This window comes from Salmo salar, chromosome 13 (assembly GCF_965601325.2).
Source record: "Salmo salar chromosome 13, fSalSal1, whole genome shotgun sequence".
Lineage (NCBI taxonomy): Eukaryota > Metazoa > Chordata > Actinopteri > Salmoniformes > Salmonidae > Salmo > Salmo salar.
Window position 1 is genome coordinate 32,755,125 of NC_138303.1, and position 16,203 is coordinate 32,771,327.

General features: G+C 41.9%; 1 protein-coding gene across 1 annotated transcript in view; it reads left to right on the top strand.

The window, feature by feature from the left end:
• Positions 1-253: 253 nt before the first annotated feature.
• Positions 254-16,203, top strand: part of LOC106566883 (adherens junction-associated protein 1) — a 96,723-nt gene continuing 80,773 nt past the window's right edge. The window contains exon 1 of the mRNA XM_014135425.3: positions 254-1,295. Within this exon, the coding sequence (XP_013990900.1) occupies positions 1,267-1,295 (29 nt within the window). The 5' untranslated portion in view covers positions 254-1,266. The remainder of the gene's footprint in view (positions 1,296-16,203) is intronic.

Consider the following 16,203-nt stretch of genomic DNA (forward strand, 5'->3'; position numbering starts at 1 on the left):
CTAATAGCTCACCTTCAAACACAACAAATTGGTAATGCAATGTTTGCTGTGTAAATCATATATAACAGGTGATTTCAACAGCTGACTGCACCTGTTTGACACATTGACCCTGAGGTGCAAAAGAAGACCACCACGTGCTCTCTCTGTATCACGCAAGAGCTGAGCTTGTCATATGTAATGTTTTCACTTATCTCGCTGTGGTCATATCAGTATGTCGAGTCTAATGTGATGGGAGGTTGCCTACCTCCAACATCTTGTAATACAGGTGTGCCGATGGCCGAGGGCAAGACCAGAGCGACGGTTTGAGTTTGCAGTGTGGTCTCCAATATCACATATTTTACTTTAAAATGACGTCAGATGGGTGTCAGCCGAAGTAGGACTGGCAGGTTGTTATTCAGTCTGCGAGAGGAACGGAAAGGCACGGAGATATAGCACGGTGTGATAATATTGCACTCTCTCTCTTCAAATGACAAGTGGTTATTTTTCCCTATACCGCTTACCACACGCAACATCTCGCGCTGACGCGCTCACAGACACTCTTCCAAAATAACCCGTTCTCTCACCTAGTCTCCTGTTTCTTTTTTAACATTTTAACCTTTTACTTACATTCATTTATTCAGAGATGTGCGAAATGTGGAATTTTGGCCAACGGTGACCTATCAGCATTTCGAAATTCTTCGGCGCATCTTTTCGGGATTGACTGTTATAACCGTCCAAGCAGGGTATATTTCCTGATGTTTTGCTATTCTCTGCTTCTCAATAATGTAGAAACGTGCGTGGTCATTTTCAGCGCCGAATCCACTGAGGATGCCAACGAATCACCTTGCCTCTCTGGTGTTCTTTTTCATAGCTTTTTGACTGTCTAGTGGAGTAAATTCGATGATTTATATAAAGACAAAGTTTGACCGACACAAGTGGTCAGAGGACACCTTTTGGTAAAAGCACAGTGGACCACCTGTCCACGGACTCGGTGCGTCCTTATCAACCTTATCAAATTAATGGGAAGATAATTGCCAAGTTAGAATAAACAAACAACGTCCAAGATATTTGCATATTCTCTCCTTTGGTGGTGTAAGATCAGGGTTGACATCATATATGGAGTAATTGTATATGCGCAATGTTGAAGGATATAGCCTTAGAATGTTTGCATTAATGACATTTGGAGTAAGGTTCGTCACTTGAGTGTATTAGCCACTATCGACTTTTGTGGAAGCCATCTAAATGGGAGAATACCTGAAGAACTGACTCGAAATTGTTGTCGAGAAAATGTGGATAAAACGGTGTATTGCACGCAGGTAAGAATAATTTAGTCTCTACCTTATATAATTTGCATTATATACGTTTTATGGTAAGTGGAACATGTCTGTTGGTGTTTTTCAATTTATAATATATTATTGTTTCATATTTGCATACGCCCATATCGACAAATGCTCTCTATAAACTACGCCATGGCAAGAGTTATGAGCGTCTGCTGGAATTTAATATTACTTTATCAATTATAGGGCTCACACAATACATACATATTATTTCTATATTTCTATGGTGTCTTTACTGTCACAATGGTTTTTAGATTGTGCATTCAATATTTTGAATGTGGGCATCAGTCGTATGAAGACTCGGTGTGAAGAAATGTCGATGTGAAGAAACTGAGAAAAACTTTCACTTACCGCACGCTGGGGGTCGCCAAAAGTACATGCTGTTGCACGACACGACTGCAAGCCCTAGCTGGCAAATAGGTCGACACACACGCGCGCACACACACACACACACACACACCACACACACACACACACACACACACACACACACACACACACACACACACACACACACACACACACACACACACACACACACACACACACACACACACACACACACACTATATTTTCTCATTGCCTAACACAAGTTCAATATATGAATTACAAGCCATAAGTTGTACCAGAACTGTTAACCCTGTTCCAAAGAGACTATGCTATAATTAAGCAATAAGGCACGAGGGGGTGTGGTATATGTCAATATACCATGGCTAAGGATGACACATCTCGGAGTGCCTAGACACAGCCCTTAGCCGTGGTATATTGGCCATATACCACAAACCCCCGAGGTGCCTTATTGATATTATAAACTGGTTACCAACTAAATTAGAGTAGTAAAAATACATGTTTTGTCATACCCGTGTGTATACAGTCTGATATACCCAGTTTATAATTAAGCAATAAGGCCTGAGGGGGTGTGATATATGTCCAATATACCACAACGAATGGCTGTTCTTATGCATGATGCAACGCGAGGTTCCTGGATACAGCCCTTAGGTTCCTAGATCGAATCCCCGAGCTGACAAGGTAAAAATCTGTCGTTCTGCCTCTGAACAAGGCAGTTAACCCACTGTTCCTAGGCCATCATTGAAAATAAGAATTTGTTCTTAACTGACTTGCCTAGTTAAATAAAGGTAAAATAAAATAAATAAATAAATATTGGCCATATATCACAAACCTCTGAGGTGCCTTACTGATATTATAAACTGGTTACCAACGAAAATAGAGCAGTAAAAATAAATGTTTTGTCATACACATTTGAGTCATTTAGCAGACACTCTTATCCAGAGCAACTTACCGGAGCAATTATCGTTAAAGTGCCTTGGTCAAGGGCACATCAACAGATTTTTCACCTAGTTGGCTCGGGATTCAAACCTGTGACCTTTTGGTTACTGGCCCAATGCTCTTAAGTGCTAGGCTACCTGCTTTCCCACCCATGGTATACAGTCTGGTATACTGCAGCTTTCAGCCAATCAGCATTCAGGGCTCAAACCACCCAGTTTATAATAACCCTTGAAATGGGTGACTTTACTTGTATGTGACAATGTTGTGTTTTTGATACATATTAAAATGTCTACATGCCAGGTCATATTTATTGCATGAATTTGGTGGCTAATATGTCTATGAGATAGCATCATCCGGCACCACTAGATTCTTTGCAGTTTGTTCCTGTGGCTGCTCACATTAGAGCAGAGCTAATGTAAGCACATCCCTCTTGCCAAGTATGCTAATGTTTACTGCTAATGTTTATGACAGCAGTTACATGGGAAAGTATCAAAAGACATCTATCGTGGCACACCTTGTTACTCAGAACACACAACTAGTTAAATGCCCCTAATGAACTAGCTACCCCTTCTCACAGTCAACATTAACTCAGCATCAACTTAACATCAACTCTACATGAACTCAACATCACACCATTAGGGCCACACAACCAGTGATTCATACTGACTTCTGTGGTGTTCAGATAGGATGAGGCTGGTTGGTTGGTTGATTGGTTGGTTGAGACAGGTTCCCCCCTGTGAGAGGTAGAAGAGAGGCGTTTTATTAGTTTTTTATTCAGAATTAATTATTTAATTAGGAAAGTAATAGTATGGGAGTGAACAAGCTTTTTAGGTGATTCACTGAATGCAGAATGGGAGGGACTGCTAATTGCAATAGGATTTCATGCTGAATTGTGTTTCTAATCACTAGACATTTATTTATTTCCCACTGAAACAACGTTAATTAGACATTATGGATAATGTTGAGGGTTGACTTCACAGTCAAACAATAATAATTGTGGACAGAGCAATCATTGCTTTGGAAGATTTAGAAATGAAAAGGCAGAACGCCTATAAAATGATTGGTCAGGTCAGTGACATCACAGCTAGAGAGCTAGAGATCGAGTCCCACAACCCACACCCACCACATTTCCCTGGCCTGCTTTAAAATGGCATGAATTATATTTATATAGGATTTGGTTTTATCAGGCTGAAATATTATTCAAACAATTCTGAGAATTTTGAGGTGTAGCATTCCATATTGAGATTCTATTATTGTGTTATTACTATTCAGTGTTATCACTCTGGTTATGTTACGAGACATGATCCTAGAGGAAAGCCACAACAATTTGGTCTCCCTAATTCTAACATGTGATTGTATCATTATGCGTGTTACCGTGTGTGTGCGTGTGTGTGTGTTTAGGCTAGTAAAGTGCGTAAGAAGCTGTTGATGTGAACCTATGAAGATTTAATACCACCTTGTGTTGCTGTAATAGTCAAATACTACAGGCAACATAAATAGTGTAGTAGCTACAGTAATGTGTCTGCTAACATCTGTTGTTTGTAGAATGGAAATTATACATTTTGGACCTTGTTCAAACAACCTCATCAACTGGAAGTTTATTTTTGTATATATCATTTTTTTATTGGTGAAATTACAATTTTATTGGCTTAAATGAACATAAAAGCACCGGGTTTAATTTAATAATACTTTGATGATTACAAATGAAGAGCTTATTTCCAAATCACTATATACACCAATATTTCACATTGTGTTTTTTCACCAGAAATTATAGCTAATGGCAGGGGTGTCAAACTCATTCCACGGAAGGCTGAGTGTCTGCAGGACTTTGATTTTTCCTGTCAATTAAGACCTAAACAAACAGGTGAGGGGAGTTCCTTACTAATTAGTGACCTTTATTCATCAATCAAGTACAAGGGTGGAGTGAAAACCCGCAGACACTCGGCCCTCCGTGCAATGAGTTTGACACATGTGGCTTATGGGTACTTTCATGTGTGTGTAAAATATTAGTGTTCTCAGATTTTTGATTCATAGATTTTAGGTGTTCATTAAAATGTTTTTTGTTGTTGTGGCAAAACGCTATTCATCCATTCTTTAGCTGGAATGGAATGTTCGCGTATACTATATATTTGACTGTGATATGTGGTTGTCTCACATGGCTATCTTAAGATGAATGCACAAACTGCAAGTCACTCTGGATAAGAGCATCTGCTAAATGACTAAAATGTAAATGTTTTCCATAGAGTTCTCATATTACTGTGTTGATTCATAAAAAAAAAAATTGGTATCACAAATCTTACAAAAAAATGTTATTTGCTACATTTGACTGTGTAAAACATAGCAGTACTACTTTATCTGAGAGTGAAGTGGTTATTTAGCGTTTTGCAAGAAAACATGATTCTTTTTCTCTCTGAAATGAAACCATCAAGTGATAGATTTCAAACAAATACATGGATGTCATTGAACAACCCCATGCCAGGATTAGATAGTGAAAAACACACCAATCTGTTTAATAAATTCCTTAAACAATAAAAGCTAATTGACCAACATTTCTGAAATGGATTTATAGAGTTTTAGAAAAAAAGCTCTTTAAATGTAACACCAAATTCCTACACCTCCTGCTGCACAAGTTCCTCCATTGGGCTGGAAAAATGGCTGGCTAGAAACCCCAAAACAATCAACACAGTATTGACTAACCAAGCACGAAAGTATTGCTCATTATTCGAATCTAATCTGTCCTCTTCACAGACTAGCGAGAATGTGGTAGGACAGCACATGTCACCTATTTGTTCATTTTATACCAAAGCCAGTTACTACTAAATATGAATAAAAATTCATTATTTACGGAATATAGGTGATTGATTCATCGTGAACAGTTTCAAATGAGATAAACTCAAAGTAGACATTGTTCCCTTGAATCCCCCCCCCCCCCGGGTTTTCTCCTGGGACCTATACGCATAGTGTGTGGGAGTGCCCCAAGATTTTCATATTTTTAAAAGTGGCCCCAAATGGTTCGTTATATTTAAAGATACTCTTCATTCTACTTCTCATTGTGATGGTATAGAATAATAGAGTCAGCATGCATGGCTCGTCTTAACCAATAGGGATTCCTCCCGCTCTCCTCCTCCTTGGCATCAATGGGCCTTATCTTGAGCTCTTTTCATGGATGTCACACATGTGATGTTCCCTACGGTGAGCCCTGGCAGTAGTTAGATAGACCAGACAGCCTCTGCTACTGTTGCTGGAGGGGAAGAATTGGCAGGGCTGCCCGGATCCTTCGGGAGGGGTTTGGGGTGGTATTTTTTTTGTGTGTGTCTTTGTTAATGAATGTATAATCATTTGATAACTAAAATCAACTTGATTTATTTCTAATTGTTGTTGAATTTTCGAGAAGGAACCTGCAAGTAAGCATTTTATTGGACAATGTATCTCGCACATACGACTAATAAAAAGTGAAACTGAAAATTATAAATGGATCCTACACATTAAACATTTGTGGGGGTTCTACTAAGCTATATTGAATCGTTTTAAGAAGGTCATACTGAGGATCATTTTGCTATTTGATTTGACATTTTCAGACACCTTGAAGGATAAAAATGAAAAAAAAGACAAAATATTTTGGGCCTTACTGCTATTAGGCCATACAAACGCATGAATAACAGATTTACTACATGAAACAACAGTTAGTCCCCCCCAAAAATGAAAAGGAAGTTTGTTCTGAAGTGTCTGTCCTATATTTGAGAGATATAAGAAAGATTAGGAAACATTTGTCTTTTAAAAAAAAAATGTTACATGTATTTAACCCCTTATTTTTGGCATTGACAGTCTCTATATACTTCCATATATTTTTTCAACTGGTACCAGGGACCTTCAGATGAGTCTTGTGAGGCCTTTGAGCATCCTAGAGCAAAACAGACATGTACGTGTTCGTGAGAGTCTCATCTGTCCATAGAGGGGTCATAATAGTTTGTAGGCCAAACCGTTCGGACGCTACAGACGATTTTGTGGGAAGACCGATTTTCTCATGGTCTGAGAAACACCGCTCTAGCTCTGTCACCTTTTATTGCAGATGCGGAAGTGCGACATAGGCGAATGCTGTGGATTGAGATATCTCTTTGTTAAACTGACATATTTTTATGGGGATTTTTTTATTATGCTATTTTTTATTTATTTTCTCATTTGCAGTGAAATAGGCTGTGTTGCATCTCTGAGCTTCCCTTCTCTGGAGAAGTGTGTGTGTGTGTGTGTGTGTGTGTGTGTGTGTGTGTGTGTGTGTGTGTGTGTGTGTGTGTGTGTGTGTGTGTGTGTGTGTGTGTGTGTGTGTGTGTGTGTGTGTGTGTGTGTGTGTGTGCGCGTGCTTACAAACACCCTGCACTCAGCAGTCTGCTAAACCCAGGAGGGGAAGGAGAGCTGGTTCCTGTGACACACAGCAGTGACAGCAAAACACAAACCGCCAACTTGGACCATGCTATTAACACCTGACGTAACAGTATACATCTCAGTTTGCCCAGCCGCACAGCCTGATCTTCTGAATCTCATTAGTGCGTTATATAGCTTAATAATTGCCACAACATATAGTGGAGTTGATCAGACCTCTTACTGTAGCACAGCACTGGCTGTTAATGTGAGGCACCTAAGTCAGAATTGTGATTCCCTGAATGGTGTTAAAGTTAGACTCAGCATAATGACATCAGCATTCACAGTGGGGTTACTTCCTGCCTACAGAAACAACAACACCAGGATTCAAGACTGACACTAATTTGGCCCTACCTTGAGGCATGCCCATGTTGGGAAGAGCCAATAGTGGCAGTCTTGGAAGATTTGAATTTTGTTGTTGTTGGTTTCTGTAAGCAGGAAGTTGCCTCGCCTACCTTTAAGGGAATTGAAATACCACCACAACAGAACAAGACTTTGAGACATTAGTCAGGTTATGTTGTTACATTGTTGTGTCATGGTAAAATATGCCTAACATCTGCAGAAAGTACACATGTTATGTACATGACAAAGGTTTACTAAGAAGAGTTAGAATCATAATGAATATTTCAGACCATCAACTTATTGAACTAAACACTATGCATGTCAACTACAAATATTCTCAATCTTATCCGAAATATAGGCCAAGCTCCATTCCATGCAATTGAAACATACTCTATTCCAACCACAATATGCTAACTGCAGAGAAGAGGTTGATAGCAAATTTGTGAGTGGTTTTAATGACCACTGCTGTAACTAAGCCTTGCCACAGTTGCCAGTGTGTGAGCATGTGAAGGAGGATATGGGCTATTATTTCACTGAAGCACATCCATCGCACTGAACCGAGCCTGGGAGAGGAAGCAGCGGAGCTCATACCTGATTCATGTAGTGAGCTTTTGTCAGATCAATACTGACTCTACAAAGGATCAGATTTATCCGTCAGGGCACCTCCACTAACTGGCCTGCTGCATGCAGGCATGGAGGTTGCCTCTCAGCGGCCTGCTTTTCCGAAAACACTTCATAAATGAACAACAGGGATTTTCTGGGAATGGTTTCCCTTTTCCCCGTTCCATCCAGTCAGACTGTACAGTAATTGAGATGGCTGGATAGGAGGCGAAAACCTTGAGTATGAGAACTGAGTTGATTCTAACATTGTCCCATAAGTCCAATCAGGAAGCTTGGGGTGGTTCCCCCCCATCGCTCTCCTTTCGCCATGCAGCCTCATCCCCCCGCTTATCTTTTTCAGCATGTGGGTCATGTACACAGTAGTGGAGGACGGTGTGCTGAGGGATTAATTAATGGAACGTCAAAGCGCCCTTGGCTGTTCCATCTTGGATCCTCCACATTTTTTGTTTTTCCAGGCGTAGGTTCCCACAGCTAGCGGAGACGCAACATTACTTCATCCGCCCGTGGTAGCAGCTGCTGCCTGCTCTGCCTTACAGGCATGGTGTGTGTGTGTGTGTGTGTGTCTCTGTGTGTGTGTGTGTGTGTGTGTGTGTGTGTGTGTGTGTGTGTGTGTGTGTGTGTGTGTGTGTGTGTGTGTGTGTGTGTGTGTGTGTGTGTGTGTGTGTGTGTGTGTGTGTTTATGTGTGGGTTTATGTGTGTGTGTGTCTGTCTGTATGTGTCTATGGCAGGGTTGACTTTTTACAGCTTTTCATGTGAGAATCTGAAGCATTGTATTGAAGCACTTGATATATTTCGTAAAATATTTACCACCTAGAGGCCTGCACTGAGGCAATCCATAAATCAGCAGAACCTTCGCTAGAGCAATTTACTCTGAAATAGTGGATCTACTGAGAAACCATGACGCTGGGCTAGTTCCCAGATTCATAGCTACAGTTGTCAGAAGTTTACATACACTTAGGTTGGAGTCATTAAAATTCATTTTTCAACCACTCCACACATTTCTTGTTAACAAACTATAGTTTTGGCAAGTCGGTTAGAACATCTACTTTGTGCATGACACAAGTAATTTTTCCAACAATTGTTAACAGACAGATTATTTCACTTACAATTCACTGTATCACAATTCCAGTGGGTCAGAAGTTTACATTCACTTCCATCCAAGATGGCATAGCAGTCAGACGTCCTTTGTCCTCGTCTTGTCGTGTCCCGTGTATATATATATTTACATATTTTCTTCGCATATCTTTTTATATATTTTTTTTCTAAAAACTTCAAAACACGCTCCTGTAACCCACCTCACCAATTGTTTAAAAAAAGTATTATTCACCTCAAATCTGAAATCCACAACAGAAGTTAGCCAGAAGTTAGCCAGTTCACTGGCTAACGTTAGTATTCAGCTAACCACGATTGGCGGTCATCAGCTATCCTTTAGCTCGAACAGCTATCGCCAGTTTTTGTACAACGCGACTCAGACCAGAGCATACCGGACCTATTTTCTCTCCATATCCCCGGATTTCAACCGCAAGCTCTGGACATTTACACCTGGATCTTGCAGCTAGCTAGCTGCTATCCGAGTGACTATTGGCTAACGTCGGTCCCGGAGCAAACATCAATTATTCCGGAGCTAGCCAGCTGAAGAGTTCCTTCAGCCACTCCTGGGCTACAATCACCTATCCGGACCCGTTTTACTGCCGATGCGGATGCCCGAGGGAGTTATCCAACTGGCCCCTCCGTCGCGACGTAACCTGAACGCCCATCTGCGGCCCGCTATTCGTTAGCTGTCGTATCGGCTGCTATCTGAATAGGTCTATCGGACAATTTTCTTGGGCCACTATAACTATAACTATTTTGCCAATTGGATTGGTCCCCTCTACCACATGGAACCCCACTAATCTACCGACGGAAACGCACAATGTGGCTAAAAACAGACCATCTTCTGCCAGCTTGCTACCCATGGCCGGCTAGCTGTCTGAATCGCCATGACCCCAACCAACCTCACTACTCACTGGACCCTTATGATCACTCGGCTAAGCATGCCTCTCCTTAATGTCAATATGCCTTGTCCATTGCTGTTCTGGTTAGTGTTTATTGGCTTATTTCACTGTAGAGTCTCTAGCCCTGCTCATTATACCTTATCCAACCTTTCAGTTCCACCACCCACACATGCGATGACATCACCTGGTTTCAATGATGTTTCTAGAGACAATGTCTCTCTCATCATCACTCAATGCCTAGGTTTACCTCCATTGTATTCACAGCCTACCATACCTTTGTCTGTACATTATACTTTGAAGCTATTTTATCACCCCCAGAAACCTGTTACTTTTACTCTCTGTTCCGGACGTCCTAGATGACCAATTCTCATAGCTTTTAGCCGTACCCTTATCCTACTCCTCCTCTGTTCCTCTGGCGATGTAGAGGTGAATCCTGGCCCTGCAGTGCCTAGCTCCACTCCTATTCCCCAGGCACTCTCTTTTGATGACTTCTGTAACCGTAATAGCCTTGGTTTCATGCATGTTAACATTAGAAACCTCCTCCCTAAATTTGTTTTATTCACTGCTTTAGCACACTCTGCCAACCCGGATGTCCTAGCCGTGTCTGAATCCTGGCTTAGGAAGACCACCAAAAACTCTGAAATCTCGATCCCTAACTACAACATTTTCAGATAAGATAGAACGGCCAAAGGGGGCGGTGTTGCAATCTACTGCAGAGATAGCCTGCAGAGTTCTGTCCTACTATCCAGGTCTGTACCCAAACAATTTGAACTTCTACTTTTAAAATCCACCTCTCTAAAAACAAGTCTCTCACCGTTGCCACCTGCTATAGACCACCCTCTGCCCCCAGCTGTGCTCTGGACACCATATGTGAACTGACTGCCCCCAATCTATCTTCAGAGCTCGTGCTGCTAGGCGACCTAAACTGGGACATGCTTAACACCCCAGCCATCCTACAATCTAAGCTTGATGCCCTCAATCTCACACAAATTATCAATGAACCTACCAGGTACCACCCCAAAGCCGTAAACACTGGCACCCTCATAGATATCATCCTAAACAAATTGCCCTCTAAATACACCTGTCACAACGGGTGGCTTGAGGAATCAGGAGAGGTGGAGTCAGGCGCAGGAGACAGATGATTCCGGGAATAAAGTTTAATAAAATATTCACACAGAAAAATATGCAAAGAACGGAGTGCAGGGTGTGCAAAAATAAAGGCACCACCCTTAAAAGAACGTTCACCAGGGACGCAGCCCAAAAACAATACAACGTAACTCCAAGAGGGAAAAACACAGAACCTCATAACAAACAATCAACCCTGACAACGAACAATCCCGGACAAACCACAAACCTAACTAGCTAGCCTAAATACCCTTCCCCACTATCAACTAACACAAAACAGGTGCGTAACTAACCTAGGCCTAACTAACAAAACGTGAAACATAAATCGGTGGCAGCTAGTAGGCCGGAGACGACGACCGCCGAGCGCCGCCCGGGCGAGGAGGGGCGCCACCTTCCGTAGGTGTTGTGACAACACCTCTGCTGTTTTCAACCAAGATCTCAGCGATCACTGCCTCATTGCCTGCATCCGTAATGGGTCAGCGGTCAAACGACCTCCACTCATCACTGTCAAACGCTCCCTGAAACACTTCAGCGAGCAGGCCTTTCTAATCGACCTGGCCCGGGTATTCTGGAAGGATATTGACCTCATCCCGTCAGTAGAGGATGCCTGGTTATTCTTTTTAAATGCCTTCCTCACCATTTTAAATAAGCATGCCCCATTCAAGAAATGTAGAACCAGGAACAGATATAGCCCTTGGTTCTCTCCAGACCTGACTGCCCTTAACCAACACAAAAACATCCTGTGGCGTTCTGCATTAGTATCGAACAGCCCTCGTGATATGCAACATTTCAGGGAAGTTAGAAACCGATATACACAGGCAGTTAGAAAAGCCAAGGCTAGCTTTTTCAAGCAGAAATTTGCTTCCTGCAACACAAACTCAAAAAAGTTCTGGGACACTGTAAAGTCCATGTAGAATAAGAGCACCTCCTCCCAGCTGCCCACTGCACTGAGGATAGGAAACTCTGTCACCACCGATAAATCCACTATAATTGAGAATTTCAATAAGCATTTTTCTCCGGCTGGCCATGCTTTCCACCTGGCTACTCCTACCCCGGTCAACAGCACTGCACCCCCCACAGCAACTTGCCCAATCCTTCCCCATTTCTCCTTCTCCCAAATCCAGTCAGCTGATGTTCTGAAAGAGCGGCAAAATCTGGACCCCTACAAATCAGCCGGGCTAGACAATCTGGATCCTTTCTTTGTAAAATTATCTGCCGAAATTGTTGCAACCCCTATTACTAGCCTGTTCAACCTCTCTTTCGTGTCGTCTGAGATTCCCAAAGATTGGAAAGCAGCTGCAGTCATCCCCCTCTTCAAAGGGGGGGACACTCTTGACCCAAACTGCTACAGACCTATATCTATCCTACCCTGCCTTTCTAAGGTCTTCGAAAGCCAAGTCAACAAACAGATTACCGACCATTTAGAATCCCACCGCACCTTCTCCGCTATGCAATCTGGTTTCAGAGCTGGTCATTGGTGCACCTCAGCCACGCTCAAGGTCCTAAATTATATCTTAACCGCCATCGATAAGAAACAATGCTGTGCAGCCGTATTCATTGACCTGGCCAAGGCTTTCGACTCTGTCAATCACCACATCCTCATCGGCAGACTCAATAGTCTTGGTTTCTCTAATGATTGCCTTACCTGGTTCACCAACTACTTCTCTGATAGAGTTCAGTGTGTCAAATCGGAGGGCCTGTTGTCCGGACCTCTGGCAGTCTGTATGGGGGTGCCACAGGGTTCAATTCTTGGGCCGACTCTTTTCTCTGTATACATCAATGACGTCGCTCTTGCTGCTGGTGAGTCTCTGATCCACCTCTACGCAGACGACACCATTCTGTATACTTCTGGCCCTTCTTTGGACACTGTGTTAACAACCCTCCAGACGAGCTTCAATGCCACACAACTCTCCTCCCGTGGCCTCCAACTGCTCTTAAATTCAAGTAAAACTAAATGCATGCTCTTCAACCGATCGCTGCCTGCACCTGCCCGCCTGTCCAGCATCACTACTCTGGACGGTTCTGACTTAGAATATGTGGACAACTACAAATACCTAGGTGTCTGGTTAGACTGTAAACTCTTCTTCCAGACTCACATCAAACATCTCCAATCCAAAGTTAAATCTAGAATCGGCTTCCTATTTCGCAACAAAGCATCCTTCACTCATGCTGCCAAACATACCCTCGTAAAACTGACCATCTTACCGATCCTCGACTTCGGCGATGTAGTTTACAAAATAGCCTCCAATACCCTACTCAATATATTGGATACAGTCTATCACAGTGCCATCCTTTTTGACACCAAAGCCCCATATACTACCCTCTACTGCGACCTGTATGCTCTCGTTGGCCCTCGCTTCATATTCGTCGCCAAACCCACTGGCTCCAGGTCATCTATAAGTCTTTGCTAGGTAAAGCCCCGACCTTATCTCAGCTCACTGGTCACCATAGCAGCACCCACCCTTAGGACGCGCTCCAGCAGGTATATTTCACTGGTCACCCCCAAAGCCAACTCCTGCTTTGGCCGCCTTTCCTTCAAGCTCTCTGCTGCCAATTACTGGAACAAATTGCAAAAATCAGTGAAGCTGGAGACTCATATCTCCCTCACTAACTTTAAGCATCAGCTTACAGATCATTGCACCTGTCCGTAGCCCATCTGTAAATAGCCCACCCAACTACCTCATCCCCATATTGTTTTTTCCCCTGCTTTGCACCCCAGTATCTCTATTTGCACATTCATCTTCTGCTCATTTATCACTCCAGTGTTTAATTGCTAAATTGTAATTATTTCACCACTATGGCCTAGTTATTCTCTTACCTCCCTAATCTTACTTCATTTGCACACACTGTGTATAGAATTTTCTATTGTGTTATTGACTGTACGTTTGTTTATTCCATGTGTAACTCTGTGTTGTTTGCATTGCACTGTTTTGCTTTATCTTGGCCAGGTCGCAATTGTAATTGAGAACTTGTTCTCAACTGGCCTACCTGGTTAAATAAAGGTGAAATAAAAAATAAATAAAAATGATAACGTGGTGAACAGACTGTGGCTCGGGTGGTTGATGTCCTTGATGATCTTTTTGGCCTTTCTGTGACATTGGGTTCTTTCGATTCATGGAGGGCAGGCAGTGTGCCCCCGATGATGCGTTGGGCAGAATGTCACTCAATTACCCCATGTCAGTTAAAGGTCCAATGCAGCTGTTGTAGCTCAATATCGAATCATTTATGGGTAACAATTATGTATATTACTGTGGTTGTTTTCAATTAAAATGGTAAAAAAGAAACAAAAATGGATTCTTAGCAAGAAAATTAGCTGATATTGGCAGAGAGGTTTGGAACTCTCTTTCTTATTGGTCTATTAACTAATTTACCGCATGGTGATGACACCATGGACGGCCAAGACACCATCCCACCAAAACAGGCAGATATTTCAGGCAGTCTTTTCAAACATCTCTTTTCAGACAGGACATTATCATAATTTTCACAATTTCACAGTATTATTGCAACCTCATAGTGTGGAAATATATATATAAAGGCTTTTGAATACACTTGGGAAAAAAAAGAAGTAACGTTTTTGAATGCTCTGGGTTTAAAAAAAAAAGGTTGATTGTTAAATTAGGGCGTTTTCACATGAAATTCGGCACCCTGGTTCGGTTTCCGGTAGTGTTTGTGAGAATTCTACAAAATACGTTTTGCAAGATCTGAAAAAATCAGTTTCAGGTTCTATTAGCAAGACACACATTTTACATGACGTTAGCGAGCTATCTTGTTTACAATGGGGAAAAAAAGTTCCACACATTGCTGCGTCACAATACCTGGTACTATGGTCCTAGATCTTGGACCCACTACTCACGCAGGTCCAGGATTAGTTTCAGCCAGGGTTCTTTTGCATTTCACACATGCTTTATAGCGTGGATCAGGGTGCCAAGCTCTCCAGGATCTGGATCATAAGAGGATATGTGAAAGTGCCCTTAGTCTAGTTAGTCTAGCCAGCTATTTACAGTAACTTGTAGTAATCATGGCAAAATTACCGAACAGGGCACTTAGGGCACGTGCCCAGGGGTCCTGACCTCCAGGGGTCCTGACCTCCCAGTGTTCTGACCTTCAGGGGTCCCCCATTGATTTTTTTAGTCACGCTAACTCAAATATCAAATGAACATGCCATGGCAAAATGTGTAGAATTACAGGAATTTTGCTTTTTAAACTACAAAAATGTATCCCACCCAATGTTTCCACACTGACCAGAAACTGGAAACTGCACACTCCAATTAAAGTTCCAGCTTATACTTATTTCTCAAATAACACTGTTTGATTCATGATTTCAAAATGTCTTGCGATGGGAGGAGTGTGTATACTGTAGTGTGTGTGTGTATGTGAGAACATGCTGGATGGTGTTTGCTCTAATGCTTACTCTAAGAGGTTGAGTACACAGGCCTCCCAACAGGCTCCAAATGGTGGCTCAATGGGCTCTCAGCCTTTCCTAAGACTTGCCGTTTTAAACAGACTTATCGAAACCACACAGACCGCTAACAATATTCACAAAATGGGATTTCTTGAGCAAACACAAGCCACTAGGCCTACCAAAAAACAATATTTTGCTATTACTTTTCTGTTGATGAACAAGTGACAAAAGTGATACATTTTCCAAGTGTCATGAACTAGGGCCCTGTGTTTTAGTTAATCATGTCACATGACCTGGATTTTAACCTTTATTTAAAGCTTTTTTATCAAACTGTCCCCTTTTCTTTTCATGTCAGATGGTACAGGACCATCCTCAGACAATTTCTTTATGTCACATGCACAAGTACAGTGAAATTCCTTTCTAGCAAGCTCTAAACCCAACAATGCAGTAATCAATAACAATGTAGTACTAAAAATAACATAAGGGAGAACAAAAACAGACAAGAAATAGAAGAACATGAGAAAGTTCAGACTTAAATTGACAATATCAGACTTAAATATTAGACTTAAATTAACAATATCTCCAGTATGACAGTATGACAATATCACCAGTATGCTCAACCTAGTCTCCATGGTTTAAGTTTTGCATATAAACTCTTAAATGTTTTAAACAGAAGCTTAGAGAATATTATCAATTATAA